The sequence below is a fragment of the Hyla sarda genome, chromosome 9 (assembly GCF_029499605.1).
Source record: "Hyla sarda isolate aHylSar1 chromosome 9, aHylSar1.hap1, whole genome shotgun sequence".
Taxonomy (NCBI): domain Eukaryota; kingdom Metazoa; phylum Chordata; class Amphibia; order Anura; family Hylidae; genus Hyla; species Hyla sarda.
In genome coordinates, this window is record NC_079197.1 from 107,373,608 (window position 1) to 107,397,209 (window position 23,602).

Consider the following 23,602-nt stretch of genomic DNA (forward strand, 5'->3'; position numbering starts at 1 on the left):
CATGACTCATGGACAAGCTGCTTCTTCTGCAGGACTGGTTGGTTGACTGGTAATTTTTTTTTTTTAAACAACTATATTACAAAAGGTTTTTCATTTTCATCAGTAACAACAAATAAAAAAGTTTTTGAATCTGACAGTGCCCATTTGTTTGCTGTGGAAAGTGAATCATGGTAAAACCCCTTTTAAAATACACATGAATTAATATAGAAATGCATTGAGAAGGCAGGACATGGATTAGCCCCGACATTAGCCAGTGACATTTAAACTGCGTATTCTGAATGTAAAAATAAATAAATAAATAAAACATTAAAGGGGTTCTCCGCTGGAAAATATTTTATCCCCTATGGGATAAGATGTCTAATCGTGGGTGTCCCGCCACTGCACGATGACTACTTGACTGGCGACTACAGCTGCCACGCCCCCCCCCCATTCATGTCTATAGGAGGAGGTATGACTGCTACGTACTAGCCGCCACGCCCCCTCCCATAGACATAGAGGGGACGTGGCATGACGTCACTAACATGGAAGCTCCAAGCTTCCGTGTCCTGGATGCTACCTCTGCTGGCCTTGGGATTGCGGCAGGACCCCCGGGATCAGACATATTATCCCCTATCCTTTTGGCAGTGTACTCCTTTAATGTATACTTGTCAATTATATTTATAACATAATCACTAAATCAGTATACTCCCTGGTAAAGTCTATGTAGAAATTATTCACAGCAATAAAGAGATTGTCGTAAAGTTCTAACACCAAGTGGAAGCTAAGTGTGCAAAGGCATTTCTCTGTATTTCTTGGCACAATACCATGTAATTCCAAATGGGACTTCTGGTTCCAAGTAAATGACTGAAGTGTTTGTAAAGCAATGAACGACATGGTCACATGTAGCTTAAAGGAGTACTCCGAAGCTAACCTTTTTATAGGGGAATTGTAGCATGAGGCAAAGTTATAACATTCTAATACAGTGGTCCCTCAACATACGATGGTAATTTGTTCCAAACGAGCCATCGTTTGTCGAATCCATCGTATGTTGAGGGATTCGTACAATGTAAAGTATAGGAAGCTGTACTCGCCTGTCCCCGCCGCTCGAGATGGTGTCCCCGCCGCTCCCGATGGTGATCCCGGGTCTCCGCTGGGCTCTTCTGGTCTTCTCCAGTCCTCTTCTGTCTTCCGCAAGGCCTTACTGGGCCTGCGTAGCAACGTCATTACGCCGCTGCGTACGCCATTCACATTGGATGACGTGCGCAGCAGCGTATTGACGTCATCGGAGAGGGCCGAGAAGACACCGGAAGACCAGCGCTGGACCCTGAGGGCACCCCGGAGCATCGTGGAGGGGTAAGTAATACTTACCGCACCACACGGGGAACATTAAGCTGCTATCCGGCAGCAGCTTAAGCATTTGGCGCTGCCGGATAGCACTTAATGCGATGGTCCCGACATAAAAAAGCATTGTATGTCGATGCTGACATCGACATGCGATGGCCTCTGAGAGGCCATCGTATGTCGATTTCATCATATGTCGGGGCCATCGTAGGTCGGGGGTCACTGTATACTCACGGTTTTCCATATGGTCTTCTTCCCGGTCTTCTTCTCGCTTTTCTCTCCGGCCGGAAGCTGGGTCTTCTGATGACGCTCGACCTGTATTTCTTCTTGATCCGCTGCCATCTTCGCCCGGTGACTCATCGTTCCCATGAGTCACTGCGGGCTGTGCCGGCCTCCCAGCCCGGAGTCGGCTACTCCCCCAAAGTTAATTTATTCTGCGCATGCGCAGTACTACGCAAATAGCGTAGGGCTAATGCTAGGCTCCTATCGCTGCCTACATTAGCCCTACGCTATTTGCGTAGTGCTGCGCCTGCGCTACATAGAATGTACTTCTATATACTGTTCCTCGAGTACTATATACACTGTACACCGCTCCAGCACCCCCTGCTCTCCCTATACCCTGTGCCTCCCTTTAGCTGCTGATCTCGCCCTCTCTCCCAGTATATGATCCGCCCCGCCCGGAAGCCTCAGGTCTCGGGGGCGCGCCTGTGTGTTCTCCGACACTACAGCTGCGCGGACCTGGGGTCCGGGAGGAGGAGGACGGCAGAGGAGCCACAAGTGGAGGCGGCGGTGACAGCAGGGCAGAGTGGCGGGCATCATCCCTCAGTCTCCGTGGTGAGTGACACTACAGACCGGGGGAGGGCGGCACTGGCAGCATGCTCTGCCACCGGCAAAACTTTCATTAGTTGTGTGTGAGTGGGAGAGAGAGGAGCCCCCTGCAGGGGAGAAGGGGCAGGTGTGCCAGGTGAGGAGGGGGCACAGCCTGGACTTTCTGGGGTTGGGGTGCCCAGTGCAAGGAGCAGTGAGTTACTTTGCAGAACTGGGGGCAGCATGGGCACTGTTTGCAGGAATGCATTATATATAGTGTGTGTTGTAATGGGGGAGCCCCTTTAACTTTAGGGAGTCTGTAGTGAAGCAGCTTTGTGGGGTCACCCCAAACTCTATAGCCCTGCTCTAACATGGATACATGTGTAAGAAAGTGGTCTCCCAGCTGTGGACCCTCCAGCTGTTGCAAAACTACATCTCCCCGCATGCTCGGACTGGGAGTTGTATTTTTGCAACAGCTGGAGGCACCCTGGTTGGGAAACACTGCGCTAGTGGGCACATGGAAGGAGGGAAGGAGCTGTGGGTGTTACTTTATTATAATTTATTATAATTTCCTGGGGGGGGGGGGGGGGGAGAGGAGGGGGAGAGAGCAGCAGCTAACAGGAAGCTGGCGCAGGGAGTCATGGGAAATGTAGTCTTTATGACATGGCTGCTTACTGCTACAGGTGACAATTACAAGAGAATGGCTGGGCCAAATTTGACAAATGAGGTATCGTTGGAAAGGTCTTTGAAAGAGCTATCATTACTTTTTTTTTAAAGTACCAGCGCTCCGGAGTACTCCTTTAACCCCTTAAGGACGCAGGACGTAAATGTACGACCTGGTGCGGTGGTACTTAACGCACCAGGACGTACATTTACATCCTGTGCATAACCGCGGGCATCGGAGCGATGCCCATGTCATGCGCGGCTGATCCCGGCTGCTGATCGCAGCCAGGGACCCGCCGGCAATGGCCGAGGCCCGCGATCTCGCGGGCGTCCGCCATTAACCCCTCAGGTGCCGGGATCAATACAGATCCCGACATCTGCGGCAGTGCGCAATTTGCGGGGATCCGATCATTCAGAACGCCGCACGGAGGTCCCCTCACCTGCCTCTGTCCGGCTTCTGGCGTCTTCTGCTCTGGTCTGAGATCGAGCAGACCAGAGCAGAAGATGACCGATAACACTGATCTGTTCTATGTCCTATACATAGAACAGATCAGTATTAGCAATCATGGTATTGCTATGAATAGTCCCCTATGGAGACTATTCAAGTGTAAAAAAAAATGTAAAAAAAAATATAAAAGTAAAAAAAAGTGAAAAATCCCCTCCCCCAATAAAAAAGTTAAACGTCCGTTTTTTCCTATTTTACCCCCAAAAAGTGTAAAAAAAATAAATTTTATAGACATATTTGGTAATGTAATGTTAATGTTAAAATAAAATGTTAATGATCCTGTACGGTGAACGGCGTGAACGAAAAAAAAAGTCCAAAATTGCTACTTTTTTAATACATTTTATATAAAAAAAATTATAAAAAAATGTATTAAAAGTTTTTTATATGCAAATGTGGTATAAAAAAAAGTACAGATCATGGCGCAAAAAATGAGCCCCCATACCGCCGCTTATACGGAAAAATAAAAAAGTTAGAGGTAATCAAAATAAAGGGATTATAAATGTACTAATTTGGTTAAAAAGTTTGTGATTTTTTTTAAGCACAACAATAATATAAAAGTATATAATAATGGGTATCATTTTAATCGTATTGACCCTCAGAATAAAGAACACACGTCATTTTTATCACAAATTGTACGGCGTGAAAACGAAACCTTCCAAAATTAGCAAAATTGTGTTTTTCGTTTTAATTTCCCCACAAAAATAGTGTTTTTTGGTTGCGCCATACATTTTATGATAGGAGTTATGTCATTACAAAGGACAACTGGTGGCGCAAAAAACAAGCCCTCATACTAGTCTGTGGATGAAAATATAAAAGAGTTATGATTTTTAGAAGGCGAGGAGGAAAAAATGAAAACGTAAAAATTAAATTGTCTGAGTCCTTAAGGCCAAAATGGGCTGAGTCCTTAAGGGGTTAATCAAGTGCTTCTGAATATTACAGTCTAATTATGTGATCCCACATTTTAATTCTCTATCGTTTTAGAACACAAACAATCCTCCCCCAGCATTTGCAGCATGTCATGACTGTTCTCTGATAACATTTACTAGGACATTTTGAAAATGTACAATTTTTCGGCTACCAACTCAAGTAAAAATTAGGGATTTAGAAGTCTCCCTAACGGTCAAGCCATGTTACTACTGTTATACACAGTGTTATGGGTGTTCCAAGTCATAGATAAGGACTATAGTTCCATAATCATAGTAAGATTAACCCATGCTTTAGGTGCATTATATCATTAAAGTGAAAGTTTCACCTAGATATTTTAGATTTTTTTTCCAGATTAGGGCCTGATACAGAAACATGTTAATTTTTCTGATCTAATCTGTTTTAATTTTTCTGATTTTGTAATTTTTATTTTAATAAAATTATTATGAGGGGAGCCATCTTGCCTAAGCTGTTTTTTAACCGCTTTTAGTGATATGCTTTACAATAATCCCCATGGATATAAACACGATGAACATCTCCAGACCCTATTGTTTGTATGGGACTCATTGAATAAGCATACTCTGTGACCTATGCAGAGGTCTTTCTACAGGGAGAGGAGACTGAGCTCCTACTATCTTTATTATATACTGGTGTCACCTGGTGTAATGCTGTACAAATCACTTTACAACAGCCTCCTTCTTATCACAGACTGCACAGGAAATCTTAGATTAATATTGGGCCAGGTAAACAGAATAAATACTGCAGGATTATTTTATAATATAGATAGTAAAATGAAAAATTAGGAAAGGCATGCAAAATACATTTAAAGGGGTACTCCGGTGAAAACCTTTTTTCTTTTAAATCAACTAGTGGCAGAAAGTTAAGCATATTTGTAAATTACTTCTATCAAAAAATCTTAATCCTTCCAGTACTTATTAGCTGCTGAATGCTACAGAGGAAATTCCTTTCTTTTTGGAACACTGATGACATCACGAGCACAGTGCTCTCTGCTGACATCTCTGTCCATTTTAGCAACCATGCATAGCAGATGTATGCTAAGGGCAGCATGGTGGCTCAGTGGTTAGCACTGCTGCCTTGCAGTGCTGGGGACTTGGGATCAAATCTCACTAAGGACAACAATAAATAAAGTGTTATTATTATTATAATGTCGGCACAGACCACTGTGCTTGTGATGTCATCAGAGAGCATTCCAAAAAGAAAATAATTTCCTCTGTAGTATTCAGCAGCTAATAAGTACAGGAAGGATTAAGATTTTTTAATAGAAGTAATTTACAAATCTTTTTAACTTTCTGGCACCAGTTGATTAAAGAAAAAAGTTTTCCACAGGAGTACCCCTTTAAAGTCCCATACAAGTCTATGGGAAATATGTTACTGCATAACTTCCAAACAGCTGGGGATATTTTGATAATACTCTGTCACATGTTATATACATATGTCCACTTAAAATATAGGATAGTTAATTTAACCCTTAACTATCCCCATTTGTGAGGGTTGGAGTTTTTGTTTAAAGTTCCATGCAAATCTATGGGAAATGTATGTTCCCACATAACTTCCGTACGGCTGAAGATATTTCAGTAATACCTGGCACACATATTACTTATGTCAAATAAAAAAGATATGATAGTTAAATTAACCCTTACCTACACCCTTATATAAAAAATGGGTTTTTGTTTCAAGTCTCATGCAAGTATATGGGACATCCAGTACCTTACTCCACAAGCTCAGAGCGCATCTCCTGGCGAATGTGACAGTCTGGCTTGCAAACCACACCCCATCCTACAAAGGCAGGCCCACCCCTTTTATTATCTACCCTTTTTGTGCATCGTTCTGGCTTGCAAAATCACGCCCAGTCCCACAAAGCCATGTCCCCTTCTATTTTCAGCTTACAATATCTTCATCACAAATCAGTCTCACCTGAGGATGGAACATAAGGATGGGATGGGAGGTTGGGATATGACAATATATGAGGATGGGATATAAAGTCAAAAGCGTCCTCCTTTTGTTGATTTTTCTCCCCAACAAGGATTAGGAAGGAAAAAACGGGCAATGCCGGGTAATCAGCTAGTTTATTATAAAATCCCTCTTTTCATTTCATTCATTCACAGTGATAGAAATCCTCTTAGGGGATGGGGTGTGTCCCTCCCTTGTGGTGGTGGTGGGAGGTGATTGATGTGTCTGCTCATGCAGCTTTGTCCATGAGTCATCACTTGTCCATGACTTATAGACAAGCCTGATGCTGCTCCAGGACTGGTCGGTGTGCCAGTAGGTATGGGGACCCCTAGTGGTGGGATTTTCAAGAGCCGTTTTCTTAACTTTTATTAAATATTCAAAAATGTTTAAACAGCCAAATTACAAAAGGTCTTTAAAGGGGTACTCCAGTAGAAAACATTTTTGTTTTTAAATCAACTGGTGCCAGAAAGTTAAACAGATTTGTAAATGACTTATTTAAAAAAAAATATTAATCCAGCATTTATCAGCTGCTGTATACTACAGAGGAAGTCCATATATTTTTTTTTAAGTCTTTTCTATCTTACCACACTGCTCTCTGCTGACACCTCTGTTCATGTCAGGAACTGTCCAGAGCAGGATAGGTTTGCTATGGGGATTTGCTCCTGCTCTGGACAGTTCCTGACATGGACAGAGGTGTCAGCAGAGAGCAGTGTGGTAAGATAGAAAAGACTTTAAAAAAATAAATGGACTTCCTCTGTAGTATACAGCAGCTGATAAATGCTGGATTAATATTTTTTTTAAAAATAGAGAGAGCACTGTGGTCAGACAGAAAAGAAATTCAAAAAGAAAACCTCTTTCTCCGTAGCAGCTGATAAGTATTGGAAGGATTAGTATTTTTAAATAGAAGTAAGTTACAAATCTGTAACTTTCTGTGGATAAAAAAAATAAAAAATGCCCATTTAGTGCTACTAAGTTTTAGCTCTGCTACAGCCAGAGGCACATTGGTTGGGAAACACTGACGTAGAGGATTGGATTGTAGCATAAGGTAGGGGGAAAATATCTCATAATATTTCCTTAAGGCGCTGTTTTACAACCAGTATGCCTTTGGCTGTTGCAAAGCTACAACTCCCAGCATGCTAGGACTTGTAGTTTTACAACAGTTGAGGGCACACTGGTTGGCAAACACTGCCATAGGGAATGTGTTTTCTTTATCTTGTGCCAAGATTTGCCCCTTTGTTTAAAAAAAAAATAAATACACACCCCTGAATTTATAAAAAGGATTAATGATTCACTAAAAATTTGGCAAGAAACATCGTATACCTCCTTTTTTTTTTTTTTCTCTCTCATTTTTTTTGGGGGTGGGGGGGGGGGGTTGGGCTGTAAAATAATAATAATAATTTAAAAAAAACTTTCAGCTGCATTTTAGAAGTAGATGAGAATAAGCAATGTATAGTGTTTATTTGTAAACAACATTTCTAGAGGGAAAAGAGCTGTGAGTCACCGCAGGAAAACTGCTGCTGCGGCTCTCGGCTTTTCTTTATGACCTCAGAAAAGATCCCTCTGGTGATTTCACATCTCCTCTATTCACATAGGGGCCACTTGTTATTCAAGACTTGCTCAACTAGTTTCATGCTGCCTGCAAAACTTCACCCATAAAGATAAAAACAATATTATCAGGTCTTAGATTAGGTTTCTACTTTTATTTGATGTATTTATGCCTTAGTGTTCTATATATGCTGATAAAAGGAAATAACCAATGTGTATTGCATAACATTCCATTAAGATACTACAGGGCCGAAGAGGACATAATGGCTGAATTTATGTGTGTATGTATGTGTATGTATATGTGTATATATATATATATATATATATATATATATATATATATATATATATATATATATATATATATAATATATATTTTTTTGGATGTGCGGTTTTCCTACAACTTCTCTTCTACATATATATATATATATATATATATATATATATATATATATATATATATATATATATATATAATCTAACAATAGAACAAAGAAAGAGCTTGAGAAAGGTTCTATTGATGAACCGAAATGTCGCGTTTTTTGTAGATGTGTGAACAAAACACTCTTGCTGGGTTTCACCTATACTGGAGTGCCGCTCTCTTTGTTCTATTGTTTGATTTCCTTGGGGTCTGAGTTGGACCCTGGAGCTGAGCACCCGATTGGATCTGGAATCCTTGGCAACAGCCACGCACGGTGCTTCTTCATTTGGACTTTATCTATCTATCTATCTATCTATCTATCTATATATATATATATATATATATATAATATGTATATATAAAATATATATATATATAGTGTGTGTATATATTATATAAACTCCCCAAGTGAAGATCGCTCCATAGGTATAACTGCAGTCTCATGTCACAGCACATGGCACCTAATGACAAACCCAGGGCTAGGACAACTGTAAGATTTGGCGCATGACAGCAGTTTTTTTATGTTTTGTAAGCTGTTGGCCCCTGGGGAACAAATAAGGACAAGTAATTGTACACTGATACATGTGACGGAGATTACCTTACCCATGGGACGTAACAGTCAAGAAGATTTTGACACAAGTATAACCAAGCAAATTTTTCTTCCTATTGGTAATACAAAAGTTTGACTATATGCAATTCTTCTAGGACTGGATGCAGTGATCTGTGGTTAAGGGAAAAACACAGAATGCAGTAAACAATAAAAAGTAAAAAAATATAGGCTATTGCATCAGGATCATCAGGGTTAACCTATAACTTTACTGTTTTAGGTTGAACAAAAAAAAAAAAGAAAAAAACACTTAGGATAAATGCTTATTGCCCTTTTATAAGGGGAAAAATCCTTTCCCGACTCCTGAAATTTGTCACTCAGAATAAGACTCTGGATCACTGTCCAACCTTCTGGAATGTAGCACCCATAACCTGTAATATTATGTTTTCCCAGAAAAACATCCAGATCCTCCTCTTGGGGACCCAGGGCGTACCTGTACGTCCTGCTCCCACGATATAACTCTGGGTCATGTGGTGACCTCGCGTCATATCATGTTGGTCCTGGCGGCTAACGGTAGCCGTGACCTGGGGTTAATAGCGTGCGTTACCAATCACGGTAACGTGCGCTATTAACCCTTTAGATTGATTGCCGCATCTAAAATGTAAAAATAAAATAAAAAAACATTCCCGGCAGCTTAGTCGAGCTGATCGGGACCACCGCAGTGAAACCGCAGTGTCCCAATCAGCTAGGACGTAAGCGGAGGGTGACTTACCTTCCCCCATTGTGCCCGATCGGCGATTGCTCCAAGCCTGAGATCCAGGCTTTAACACTCGAACGCCGATAACACTGATCAGTGCAATGTTATGGCATAGTATTGAACAGTAATAGTAAAAAATCCTGCACTCACCACTCAGCATCAGACTCGAAGCCCCTTAACCGGATCAGCTGGGGACCAGGACTGCAGAGAGATGGCATTGAACAGTGCTGGCAATCAATGTACTGCCTGTTATAGTCCCCTATGGGGGCTATAATATTGCAAAAACAAAGTGTAAAAAATAGTTAATAAATGTGATTTAACCCCTTCCCTAATAAAAGTTCAAATCGCCTCCCTTATCCCATAAAAAAAAGTAAATAAAAATAAATATAAACATATGTGGTATTCCCGCGTGCGTAAATGTCCAAACTATAAAAAAATATATATTGTCAATTAAACCGCACGTCAATGGCGTAGACGTAAAAAAAAGTCTGAAATAATGTATTTTTGGTCACTTTTTATACCATAAAACAATGAATAAAAAGCAATCAGAAGTCTTATCAAAACAAAAATGGTACTGATAAAAAAAACTTCAGATCCTGGCGCAAAAAATGAGCCTCATACCGCCCTGTATGCAGAAAAATAAAAAATTTATAGGGGGTCGGAAAATGACAATTTTAAACGTGTAAATTTTCCTGCATGTAGTTATGATTTTTTCAGAAGTACGACAAAATCAAACCTATATAAGTAGGGTATCATTTTAACCGTATGGACCTACAGAATAAAGATCAAGTATTTATTATCTTTACCGAAAAATGTATTGTGTAGAAACGGAAGCCCCCAAAAGTTACAAAATGGTGTTTTTTTCTTCAATTTCGTTGCACAATGATTTTTTTGTTGTTTTTGTTTTGCCATGGATTTTTTGGTAAAATGACTGACCTCATTACAAAGTAAAATTGGTGGCGCAAAAAATAAGCCATCATATGGTCTGTAGGTGCAAAATTGAAAGGGTTATGATTTTTAAAAGGTGAGGAGGAAAAAAAAAAAGTACTAAACAATAAAAGCGAAGTCCCCAAGGGGTTAACATTTTAACTTTTTTTTATCACAGGGGTGTATTAGGGCTCACTTTCTGCACCATGAACAGTAGTTTTATCGGTAGCACTTTTGCGCCAATTACTGTTTGGTACTTTTCTATTTAATCTTTTTCTGGGATGTGATGTTGTGGGGACAAGCGGGGCTCTGTGCGCTGGGGACAAGCGGAGCTCTGTGCGCTGGGGACAAGCGGGGCTCTGTGCGCTGGGGACAAGCGGGGCTCTGTGCGCTGGGGACAAGCGGGGCTCTGTGCGCTGGGGACAAGCGGGGCTCTGTGCGCTGGGGACAAGCGGGGCTCTGTGCGCTGGGGACAAGCGGGGCTCTGTGCCCTGGGGACAAGCGGGGCTCTGTGCCCTGGGGACAAGCGGGGCTCTGTGCCCTGGGGACAAGCGGGGCTCTGTGCCCTGGGGACAAGCGGGGCTCTGTGCGCTGGGGACAAGCGGGGCTCTGTGCGCTGGGGACAAGCGGGGCTCTGTGCAGTGAAGCTCTGACATGTCCCCAGCTCACACAGCAGGATGATTGACAAGCCGGGAGCCTGTACAGAGCCCTGTCTGTCCCACCAACACTTCCTGTATGTTGTCTTTGCACAGACACACATAAGCAATAGCTGCAGGGACTATAAACCATTTTTTTCACCCAAAGATTACACATTTTTACCAATGTACATTACAAACATACATATGATGTTATCTACATTATACAAAATGTTTTGCAAATGACAGGTATGCTTTAAAGGAGTAGTCCAGTCCTGAAAAACTTATCCCTATCCTAAGGATACGTTTCAGATAGCAGGGGGTCTGACCACAGGGACCCCCCGCAATCTCCCGTACGGGGCCCCGGCAGCCTGCAGGAAGAGGGCGTGTCGACCACCACACAAAGTGGCGGCTGACACGACCCCTCAATACAACTTTATGGCAGAGCCGGAACGCTGCCTTTGGCAATCTCCGACTCTGCCATAGCGCTATATTGAGGGGGCATGTCGGCCGTCGCTTCGTGCGGTGGTGGACACATGCTATTGGGCCAGAGAACCGGAGCCCCGTACGAGAGATCACGGTGGGTCCCAGCAGTCGGACCCCCCGCTATCTGAAACTAGGATAGGGGATAAGATTTTCAGGACTGGATTACTCTAAGTTATTTAAAAAAAAAAATAGCTTTTCCAATATCTTGTTGACCGTATTTCCTATGGTAGGTCTTTTACATTTACTAATAGGTATTATATTTTGTTATAAAAAGCTGGAACAAATTAGGTTATTATTTAATCTATTGTATTCCAACCATTTTTTTTCTCCAGGTGCTTGGGCCAGATGGGGATAGCTGTGCTGTTTGTATTGAAGCATACAAAGCAAATGATGTTGTGCGCATCTTAACATGCAAGTGAGTATAACTACTGTAAGAATATTCAGAGGTCTAAGTTATATACACTTCTGGCTAATTACATATTGTATCTTTTTTTTTTATCGTTTAATGGACGTCTCATACAGTTTAACTTTTTGGTTTTGAAAAAATGAGGAGCAGTGGAAATTGCTGACCAAACTTTATGGCATTTGCTGTAGATGGCTTAGGCTGTATTTGTCAGTGACTTCCATGATGTAATTATGCTAGTTGTCTAAAGCTACGTTAAATGTTACTTCTCTGTGGATTAAGGGCTCACACTCACCAACGTAATACAGCACCACGCCTGACCCATGCATTTAGTGACCAGATCTGATCCCATCCAGTGGGATCAGGAACGCGACCAACAAAGCATGAAGTATGGTCTGTTCACACTGATGTTATAGATTTTGTTTATACAAGACCAGCAACAGATTTGTCGTGATCCATTTTTCCTTTTTTCCCTTGACTTTTGGGTCAGGCAAGATTCCATCACCGCAGGAGTTTTGAATAGAGCAGCATAATGTGTTACAGTGACCATCAAAGTGGAAACCTTTAAAGAGGCTGTTCAGCCTGTAAAACTCATAGGCTATATTAGATAGGACATCAATATTAGATTGAGCACTGTTTAATTGTTTAAAGGGGAGGTGACACGTGTGCGAGTGCCTGAGCCTCTTCAATGTTTTTAATTGCATTGCTGTTCGTTTTCGAATAGTGGGCAAAAAAAATGTAGCGTTGTCCAATGTAACTAAATCCAAGTAAACATTAAAGAAGTCCCTTCAAACAGCTGATCAAAAGGAGTGCCTGGAGTCAGACCTCTGCCAATCTAATATTGACGACCTGTTTGGAGGATAGCCATCAACTGATGGTCAACAGTGTGCTGACACCTGGCACGTGTTCAATGCCTCGCACTATACGAGGAACAGAGCAGGATGCCCTGCACCATTCATTGTATAGAGGTTGTGTTACGTAAATAAAGCTCAGCCATTTTCCGTTTTTGCACTTTCATTTTTCCTCCTAACGTTCAATTTTGCACCTAAAAATCCATATGATGGCTTTTTTTTTTATTAAATTTTTTTTTTTTGCGCCACCAATTCTAATTCTACCCTGATGACATCAGTCATTTTACCCAAAAATTTACGGAGAAATGGGGAAAAAAAATCAGTGTGTGACAAAATTGAAGCGAAGAACAGCATTTTGTAAACTTTGGGAGCTTCCATTTCTACGCAGTAAATTTTTCGGTAAAAATGACACCTTATCTTAATTCTGTAGGTCCATATGATTAAATTGATACCCTACTTATATAGGTTTGATTTTGTCTTACTTCTGGATAAAAACATTTACTACATGCAGTAAAAGTTATATGTTTAAAATTGTCATCTTCTGACCCCTAATAACTTTATTTTTCCACGTATGGGGCAGTATGAAGGCTCATTTTTTGCGCCGTGATCTGAAGTTTTTAGCGGTACCATTTTTGTATTGATTGAACTTTTTTATCGCTTTTTATTCATTTTTTCAGGATATAAAACGTGACCAAAAATACGCTATTTTGGACTTTTTTGCGCGTACACCATGACCGGGCGGTTTAATTAATGATATATTTTTAGAATTTTGACATTTCCGCACACGGTGATACCACATATGTTTGTTTATTTTTATTTACACTTTTTTTTTTAATCGGGAAAAGGGGGGTGATTCCCATAGGGGGCTATAACACTGCAAACACTGAAATCTTACACTGATCATTTTTATCCCATAGAATAACAGTGCTCAATGATTCTGTCGCTTTACTGCTCATGCCTGGATCTCAGGCACGGAGCAGTCATTCTGCGATCGGACGCACAGGAGAAAGGTAGGGGACCCTCCTGCAGCTGTTCGGAACACCGCGATTTCACCGCGGCGGTCCCGAACAGCCCACTGAGCTAGCCGGGGGTAGTTTAGTTTCACTTTAGATCCGGCAATCAACTTTGAACGCCGCGTCTAAAGGGTTAATAGCGCACAGCACAGCGATCAGTGCCGCACGCTATTAGCCACGGGAGCAGACTTCGGGCATACATGTATGCCCTTGGTCCTTAAGTGGTTAAAGGGGTACTCTGTTGGAAAACAAATTATTTTTTTATTTTTTTATCAACTGGTGGGTGCCAGAAAGTTAAACAGATTTGTAAATTACTTCTTTTTAAAAATCTTAATCCTTCCAGTACTTATCAGCTGCTTTATGCTCCAGAGGAAGTTCTTTTCTTTCTGTCTGACCACAGTGTTCTCTGCTGACACCTCTGTCCATGTCAGGAACTGTCCAGAGCAGGAGCAAATCCCCACAGCAAACCTATCCTGCTCTGGACAGTTCCTGACATGGACAGAGGTGTCAGCAGAGAGCACTGTGGTCAGACAGAAAATACATTCAAAAAGAAAACTACTTCCTCTGCGCCATAAAGCAGCTAAGTACTGGAAGGATTAAGATTTTTAAATAGAGGTAATTTACAAATCTGTTTAACTTTCTGGCACCAGTTGATTTAAAAAAAAAAAAAAAAGTTTTCCATTGAAGTACTCCTTTTGAGAGCCAAACTGTAGTTAACCCTCATCAACATTAGACAACGAACAGCATGGGTCTACAAACAGCTAATAGGCAGGGGTGCTATGTCAGAAAGTCAGCAAAAACCCATTTAATAGGATGTAGCTCTTAAAATATACACACACCAATGTACAGGCAGAATAATTCTCATTGTATTATATGCAAAGAGTCAATAAGCAAGGCGGTCACATACTTATATCACAAGATAGCACGCTTTAAGATGGCATATAGATAAGAGAGCCATTGTGTACCGCCTTCTCTATGCCTTACATGCACTGTTGCTATTTAAACTCTGCAATGTTTGTTTAATATGCAACAGGAAGAAATATTAAATAAATATGATGTATTTGTTTAAAACTGGCCAACACCTTTTTTTGAATGTTTTACAAAAGGAAGTGATTTAGCTTAGTAGAATAGTATTAAACATTGGTAAATAGAAGAACAGTCTGGAAAATAAATCATGTAGATTATGTGGATGCACATTCCAATATGAAGCGGTGGTAAGAGTGCCATCTACAGGCAAAGGGCAGACGTGTTCAACTGAGGGTTGTGCCTCTTTTTAGTCTGATTGTCTCTCCTCAGCTTTGTTTCCTTAGAGAGCCAAGCATGCATGTATGGATTCACAGAAGGTCCAGAAGACTTTCTATGAAATTATACACTAAGCTTGTACTCCTGCTCTTAGTTTTGGCGATCGGTTTGGGATTCTAACTCCCACCAGTCAAAACAGATCTCATTATGACATGTCAAGAGTTTGTAAGAAATGATAGGTATCCTTTAAGTCTGCTATAATTCAGTGAACAATTTATCAACATTATATTTTAAAGGGGTATTCTGGCTTTATACATCTTATCCCCTATCCAAAGGATAGGGCATAAGATGTATGATCCCAGGGGTAGCGCCACTAGGGACCCCTGCGATCTCGGTGAATTCTCCGGTATTCTGTGCCTGGCTTTCCTCCTCCCGTCGCACCCCCTCCCATAGACATGGATGTAGGGGCGTGGCGTGATGTCACTAGGGGGCGTGGCCGTGACATCACGTCCCCATCTCGAAGGCAGCGCCCGGCATGGAATGCTGGGGGGATGCACCAAGTTCGCAGGTGTCCCCAGCGGCGGGACCCCTGCGATCATACATCTTATCCCCTATCCTTTGGATAGGGCATAAGATGTATAAAGCCGGAATACCCCTTTAATTCCTGACTTGGCTTTTAGAATCCAGTAGATCCAGCCACAAGCATAAAATGTAATACATTATAGAAAAAAATGTTTTAGTAATATGTCACTTCAATTGAGCCTCCGAGGATAACATTTTTATTTTATTTTGCCTTGATATTTTTTTAGTTCTGTTATATATATATATATATATATATATATATATATATATATATATATATATATATATATATATATATATATATATATATATAATATATATTCTATTAATTAGAATTATTGCTTTTGGGACATAACATACTGAACTCAAATACTACCTTTTTTGAACCAAAAATCTTTCTTGACCCACAATAAACATAAAAAACAACTCATGGATAACACCGTGAAAACAATACAATTAATTGTAAAATAGAAGCACGTATAAATAAAAAGGATAAAATATAATATATATAATATGTGTGTTTTTGTTTATCTTCCCTTAAAAGTTTTATACAAATGTTGTTGTTTTTTGTTTGTTTTTTTTAGCCATTTCTTCCACAAGAATTGCATTGATCCCTGGCTACTGGAACACAGAACATGTCCGATGTGCAAGTGTGACATTCTGAAATCATTAGGAATTGCAGTAAGTCACACCGAAAAAAAAAAAACTAAAGTTATACTTAATTTTAATTTTAATTTTGGTCCAAATTTCCAGTCTGTCTTTGTAAGAAAAAATAAGAGATGGTAAAATAATTGTGTATGTCCCGGCCCCAGCTTTAGATAGTTTGCAATCTAATTTATTATGCTTTGTTTGGGGTTCTCGGGGTAGTTGGGTAGGTCGCAAAACACTTTATGCTCCTCGTTTCCAGGGAGGCTTGGGAATGCCCAAACTCAAAAAATATTTTCAGGCGGCCGATTGGGTCAGCTTGCACAAATTCAGCCTCCCCCTTATGTTTCCGTAAATGCCAACAAACGGGTAATATGTTTCACACCATTTTTTGAATCCGTGTCTCCCATCTGATTCTCTCTGTCATGAGTTTTAATCTTAAAAAAAAAAAAAATGGATCAGGCTTTGTTGAATTCGTCTATTCCTAATATTCCCAAGGGGAAGCGTAAACTTATCTACTCAATTTTCCTGGCTGCCAAGATCGCTATAGCAACTAGTTGGTAGTCGTCTTCTGTCCTTTTCCAGCTTATAAGAGCTAAATTAAACTGGATCATGGCTAATGACAAATGGACTAGCATTCTTCTGGACTCCCAAAAAGCATTTGATGCTACCTGGCAGCCTTGGATGGAGTACTTAAGTAATTCCCCTTGATTTATTTTTTTTTTTTCAAGGACGGAGGATTCCTCTCTCTCTCTTCCCCCCCCCCCCCCTTCCCTTTTATTTCCATCTTCTAGGCTTCCCCTCCTGCCTCTCTCCCCACTCCCCTGTACATTTTGTTCGTTCTCCTTCTGTCTCTGTCTTTGTTTTGTCGGTCTCCTGGTTACTCTGGGAGCTTGTCTGTTATACATATTATTACTTTCTTTTGAGTTATTCATAGATGTGCTCTTAGTTTTAAATGAGGTTATTAATGAATCGGAGGCTCTTTTGGGACCTCGACCAGCTTGGATCTCTGGTCGCGACTCTCTGGCTGTTCCTACGCTGTTGGGACTTTGTTCTCTACCGAATGGACTCATTAGCTAGCCTGTTGCTTTTGACGATGCCTCTCTATTGTTTTCCTTTTGTGACTCTATGCATATTTCCTATTTGTTCAAAACTTTAATGAAAACCTTTGAAAGGAAAAAGAATAATTATGTAAAGAAGTAAATAAAATAAGAGGTTAAAAGAATCCAGGTACATTATTTGGATGTAGATGCACATTATGTAGATGCACATTGTTTTAATGCCTGCATGAATAGTCTGATCAGTCAACAAAAAGCAAAAACTGCCTCCTCTGTTCTCAAGGTAGGTGTGATGAATGGCGTAATTGCATGTGCCTACGCCAGGATGCCGACATACTGCGTGGCTCCCAGATTTTCCTAGGTTGCTGGCATGCAGCTGCCTATGATGTGCAAGAATTTAGCAACTGGTCAAGGATCATTGATCTGTCATAGATTTCAGCTGCATGTGGGATTTAATGATGCGCATACAGTTGACATGGCCCTAGCCATACCCACTAAACACTTTGCACTGAGCATTTTAACTTTAAAGCGTACCTGTCATCAAACTGTATTTTCTGAACTAAATCAGATTATGTTCCCTAACTACTCCTAATACCCCTCCTGCTCTTACATTTTTTCCCTAGTTTTAAGAAGCTGTATAATCATACCTTTCCACTTGCTCATCTTGTGTGAGTTCCTTGCAGGAGAAAGTGGGCATTTCCCAGCAGGCACGACATCACTAAAGCCTGCAAAAGCTGTGCCTCGCCATGCCCCACACACACTTCCTGAGTTTGGTCTCCTGCCAGGCCGGGAGGAGACCAAACTAAATGTTTGACCTGCACAGGGAAGAGAATAGCCGCCTAGTGGCCATTTTTTCAATTACATTAAAAACATATGAAGGTTGAGAATTTTAACAGAAAGTAAATAGCAAAGTTTGGCGATAGGTACTCTTTAGAGATTGTATAGAAATAATGGTTCAGGATGTAAAATTGACTGCCTGCCGCATTAAAAAGTTTTATAGCGGTCGAGTAAACAAACAGTGTTCACAGTGTAATATTTTCAACTCCATATTTGCAGGCTGATGAGGAAGAAGCAGATACCACTGTGGCAATATCTTCGGTATCTAGTGAAGTTCAGCAGGCTACAATGCAGATAGAAGAAGAGACCCACAGTGATAATGCATCCTCTGGATATGCTTCTGTCCGAGGCCTTGAAGAGATTGCAGAAGACTCAGACAACGCCTGTGAGTATCCTTATATTAAAGTGAACTTTCATCTGTTCAAAAAACACAAAGATGTCATGTAATGTTGTCTTTTTTATTTTTATTTGCGGAATTGAGGTGAATTTTTTTTTTTTTGGCCACCTATCTATAAAATACCAATACAAATCTTATTTGTAAATTAATGTTCCTACATGTGGTACTATGTAGACTGTCTAGTTTAAGTTTACACCAACCAATAGTTGGCTTACTTTAGGCAATGGTGATGCGTCAACATTTTAGGGCATGGTTAGCATTTGGGCCATATTGACTTCTTTATATCCATTGCCTCTTCAAATAAACTACACCCTCTTGTCAGACAAGGCACATTTTCCTGTAGTTTTTGGCACACACAGCATTATAAATGAGTGTCAGGTGCTAAGCATCAGAATTTTGGCACTTCTGGAGGAGAGGTGATATATCTAAGATATATCTAGGATATAGGGTGCATGAGTGTGTGTATACAGTGTGTGTGAGAGTGTGAATAAAGCAGGGATTGAGCAAAAGCAGTTCAACTCCATTCGAAGAATATGTGACTCATGGAAACCGCCAAGTGCTGTGTAAATCTTCCACAACCCGCAGCATTTATCAAAACGTTCTCACTTTCAAGCTGGCCTTGTAGGTCACAGCAGTCAATCACAGTGAGGTGGTCTTCTTCACAGCACAATCTGAGGGTCCATGCACGCTACAGGATTTCTCCCTGTGAAATTCTGTATGGAGATTCTATGCACTGTGCACACAAGGGAATTTCCAATTGGGGACTGCACTGAAAGAATGACCAGGTCATAGCAACGATTCATTTCGGTGACTACTGTACTTGGAATTTGATCCTCTGCATGGGCATTACAGTAACTTAGCTAATAGAACCTTTTTCGTGAGACGTCAGTGGTGAAATATTGTTTCTGCAGCTATGCTCTACTGAATGCACTAGTGCACTTAAACTTGTGCATTCAGACCATGTTCCGAAGACCATTCACGTTGGTGTGATAAATCCCCTGCATGGTGTTATGTACCTCCACATAAGTAATCCTCCTAGCACTGTGGCCAAATACTAACATACTGTACTTTTTCTAAGTTCATGCCAGCTTTATTAACCATGATGATAATCTGTCAACCTTTTAAATGAAAACTCCAATGCCCATCTTGTTTATTTTCTAGATGAGAATGTGGAGCTTGTACACAGTGATGCCTCAGCTACAGTCGTTGAAGTTCTTCCACATATGGACAATCCAACATTTGAGAGTGAAGAGGTCTCGCACATTCAGAATGTAAAGTCTTGAAAGGATAATACCGTCCAGTTTCCTAAATAGTTTTAATTGCAGATTTTTCTATTTTAAACAAGAAGCATAGACTCTAGAAGGCATCACCCTACAGATGGAGATGAAAGGCATTTCACTAGGACCAATGTTAATTCCTAGCCGGATTTTACAGCCTTGTATACTACAATTTTAAGTACTTTTACCTTGACAAAGTGCATATTTTATTATAGTCACAAAATGTAATTTTATAGAACAATTTTTATGTGTATTAATCTATTAAATTATCCAGTTTCAATTTCTCATGCACTAGATACCTCACTAAATCCCTAATTCTGTATTTACTATATCACTTTTGATGTCACTTTAATTCGGTATACAGTGTTTGTCAACAAATGGAAAATGACATATCCCTCACAACGTCGCTCATGTGATATGGCAGGCTTTGGTTGTCCAGCAGCTGGGGGGCACCCAACCTGCTCTGTTTAATAAAGATTGGTAAAGCACGGTGAGAGTTTAGGTGCATCTACTGCAAGAAACCCAAATTCTGCCGATTTCTATTTTACAGTATTAGACTGTATTTGTTTTGTTTTTCTTACAAAATATTAAGTTAGATTTCTAAAAACTAACTATGGCATTGAAAACGCAGTGAAAAAAGTGCTGTATGTGTACTTATGTACCGTATGTGTTGCAGATTGAAAAAGTACAACAAATGTCCACCATGTTTTAACGTGGCCTTTACTGTTGTACTTGGTAAAACCTTTTGAAGTAGTAGTTACTAGGGTAGGTAATAGTCAACTAATCTTATTCAGACTTCCATATGTTAAGGTTTTGTATGTAAAATTCAGTAATACAAAAAGTAATTCTCATTTAATTTTAATCTTGCTTTATGATAAGACACAATTAAATATTCCATTGGCTTCTAAGATATTTGCAGGGAACACTGTACATATCTATGGGGGGCACTGCCATCTGGGTGCTCTGCCCATGGACAATAGGGGATTGCAAGGATAAGATATTCCTGTTAACCCCTATTCTTAGGGTGTGTTGACACTAGCATCAGACGCTCTGCTTAAAATCTCCATCAGTAGTTGTCCAATGGGATATGCACATCAGTGTACCATGCTGTACCCTTCTTAAGGCCCAAAATGAGAGACCCCACAACAGAACCTGGCAGACCACATAAGTCAATGGGATGTGTTGGGTACTGTTGGTGTCCTTTATTTGACTGGTCTAATGCTGCCCCAAAGTTTTATTTTACACAAGGCTTTCTAGATGTTCATTGTCATTGATACATTACCAGTAGTACTATTTGAATTCTTTATTATCTACAACAGTTTACCAATAAGTGTTGCTCCGGCTTTTGCAAAACTACAACTCCCAACATGCTCAGACAGCCGAAGGCTGTCCGGGCATGCTGGGAGTTGTAGTTTTGCAACAGCTGAAGGCACACTGGTTGGGAAATACTGATCTTCAATCTTGCATGAATTTCTGTGACTGTCCCATTGATCTCAATTAAAGAAATCCATGCACATATTGCAGAAACAAAAATGACTATACTGTAAGGCCAGGTTCACTAGGCCAAAAATGGTGCGGAATGTCCGCCTGCAAAACACAGGTGGACTTTCTACACATTTTAATGATCCGGCGTGCCCTAGGACCGCTCGGAAATGTGGCGTGCAATGCATTTCTGAGTGGAATCCGCAGAAGGAATAGACAAGTCTTTCTGCGGACAGCGACATTAGGATTTCCACAACAGAAACATCTGCCACGGAAATTCCAGCATGTGCACAGTGCAGCTTAATCCCATTACAATCAAAAGGACTCTGCTGCAGCCGATTTTCCATGTGGAATACTCTTGTAGACATTCCGCCATGTGAACAGAGCCTAAGGATACATTCAAAAATACTGGGTTTGTTGCAGATTTGATGCTGCGGATGTGCTACTGAAGACTTTGTTCAAGAATATAGTTACACCCCTTTACACAGTGTCAAATCTGCAGCAAACACTGTATGTACCCTAAAGGGAAATATTTTAAGCATAACTAGAAAGCCTTAAAGAGGTACTCCACTGGAAAACATTTTGATTTAAATCAACTGGTGCCAGAAAGTTATACCAATTTGTAAATGACTTCTATTTAAAAATCTTAATCCTTCCAGTACTTATCAGCTGCTGTATACTCAACAGGAAGTTCTTTCCTTTTTGAATTTCCTTTCTGTCTGGCCACAGTCCTCTCTGCTGACACCTTTGTCCAGAGGAGGAGCAAATCCACATAGCAAACCTCTCCTGCTCTGGACAATTCCTAAAATGGACAGAGATTTCAGCAGAGAGCACTGTGGTCATATAAAAAGGAAACTCAAAAAGGAAAGAACTTCCTGTGCAACATATAGCAGCTGATAAGCACTGGAAGGATTAAGATTTTTAAATAGAAGTGATTTACAAATCTGTTTAACTTTCTGGCACCAGTTGATTTAAAAAATTTTTTTCCAGAGGAGTACCCCTTTAAGCGATATGTTAGTTTAAATCTTCTTGGCCCCTACCTAAAGATGAGCAAATAAAAATACATTGTCTAATACATAGATTCATTTTAACATTCTGTTTGCCATTCAGATGAAAATTCACTTTCCCCAAAACTGTTTCTCACAGATGAAAATATTTTCTAATTTGATCCATTAACTGTTTATTCCAATAGACATACATGAATATTATTTCTATATTTTAAGTTATTTGTTTTTATACAGAAAAACATGCTACTCACTAAAACTTCCAATTCCTGTGGTGCTATCATTTCTGTTCCATAGTTTGGTAGCTAGTGAATAGGATGTCCTGGGAATCACATTGCACACAACTTTTTCACTTACTAGACACTGATTCTAAGGTGAGTATGAGCACCCTACTTACAAGGCACTGTCTATATTGATTCTTAAAAGTTAGATACTTCACATTAGAAAGAGAGAGAGAAAATGTCAGAATTTTTTCTAGAAATAGTGATAATATTGTTGTCGTTCTGTGTCTAATTTTGCAGCTCCGGCTCATTGGCTGGAATAGGGTTTTGCTGCAATAACAGACAAAGCCTATGAACAAAAAAGGCACTATTTCTTGAAATACGGAGTCCTAGGTCTGGATATCCCAGTTAAAGAGGGTATTAAGATTAGAAAAAAGCTGCTTTCTTCTAAAACAGTGCCACGCCTGTCCTCAATTTGTGCCTAATATTGCTGGTCAGTTCTATTGAAGTAAATGGAACCCAGTTGTGAAACCACACACTGCTTGAGGACAGGTGTGGTGCTGTTTTTTGGGGGGGGAAAAGCATCTATGGTTTAACTAAACTTGGATAACCCCTTTTAATGACCATGTAGCCTAAATTGTACCCTTAGTTAGTCAAGAGGAAAATATTAAACTGAGTGACAGATCGTATTTAATTACATTAAAGGGGTACTCCGGTGGAAAACCATTTTGTGGAAAATCAACTGGTGCTAGAAAGTTAAATAGATTTTTAAACTACTTCTATTAAAAAAAAAAACTTAATCCTTCTAGTACTTATCAGCTGTTGTATACTATAGAGGAAGTTCTTCTCTTTTTGAATGTCCTTTCTGTCTGACCACAGTGCTCTCTACTGACACCTCTGTCCATGTCAGGAACTGTCCAGAGCCGGAACAAATCCACATAGTAAACTGGACAGTTCCTAACATGGACAGAGGTGTCAGCAGAGAGCACAGTGGTCAGACAGAAAAGAGATTCAAAAAGAAAAGAATTTCTTCTGTAGTATACAGCAGCTAAGTACTGGAAGGATTAAGATTTTTAAATTAA

General features: G+C 40.3%; 1 protein-coding gene across 1 annotated transcript in view; it reads left to right on the top strand.

Moving 5' to 3' along the window:
* RNF128 (ring finger protein 128) overlaps positions 1 to 21,893 on the top strand; it is a 68,767-nt gene extending 46,874 nt beyond the window's left edge. The window contains exons 4-7 of the mRNA XM_056540123.1: positions 11,841 to 11,923; positions 16,184 to 16,280; positions 18,359 to 18,524; positions 19,698 to 21,893. Coding sequence (XP_056396098.1) covers positions 11,841 to 11,923; positions 16,184 to 16,280; positions 18,359 to 18,524; positions 19,698 to 19,819 — 468 coding nt within the window. The 3' untranslated portion in view covers positions 19,820 to 21,893. The remainder of the gene's footprint in view (positions 1 to 11,840; positions 11,924 to 16,183; positions 16,281 to 18,358; positions 18,525 to 19,697) is intronic.
* The last annotated feature ends 1,709 nt before the right edge of the window (positions 21,894 to 23,602 follow it).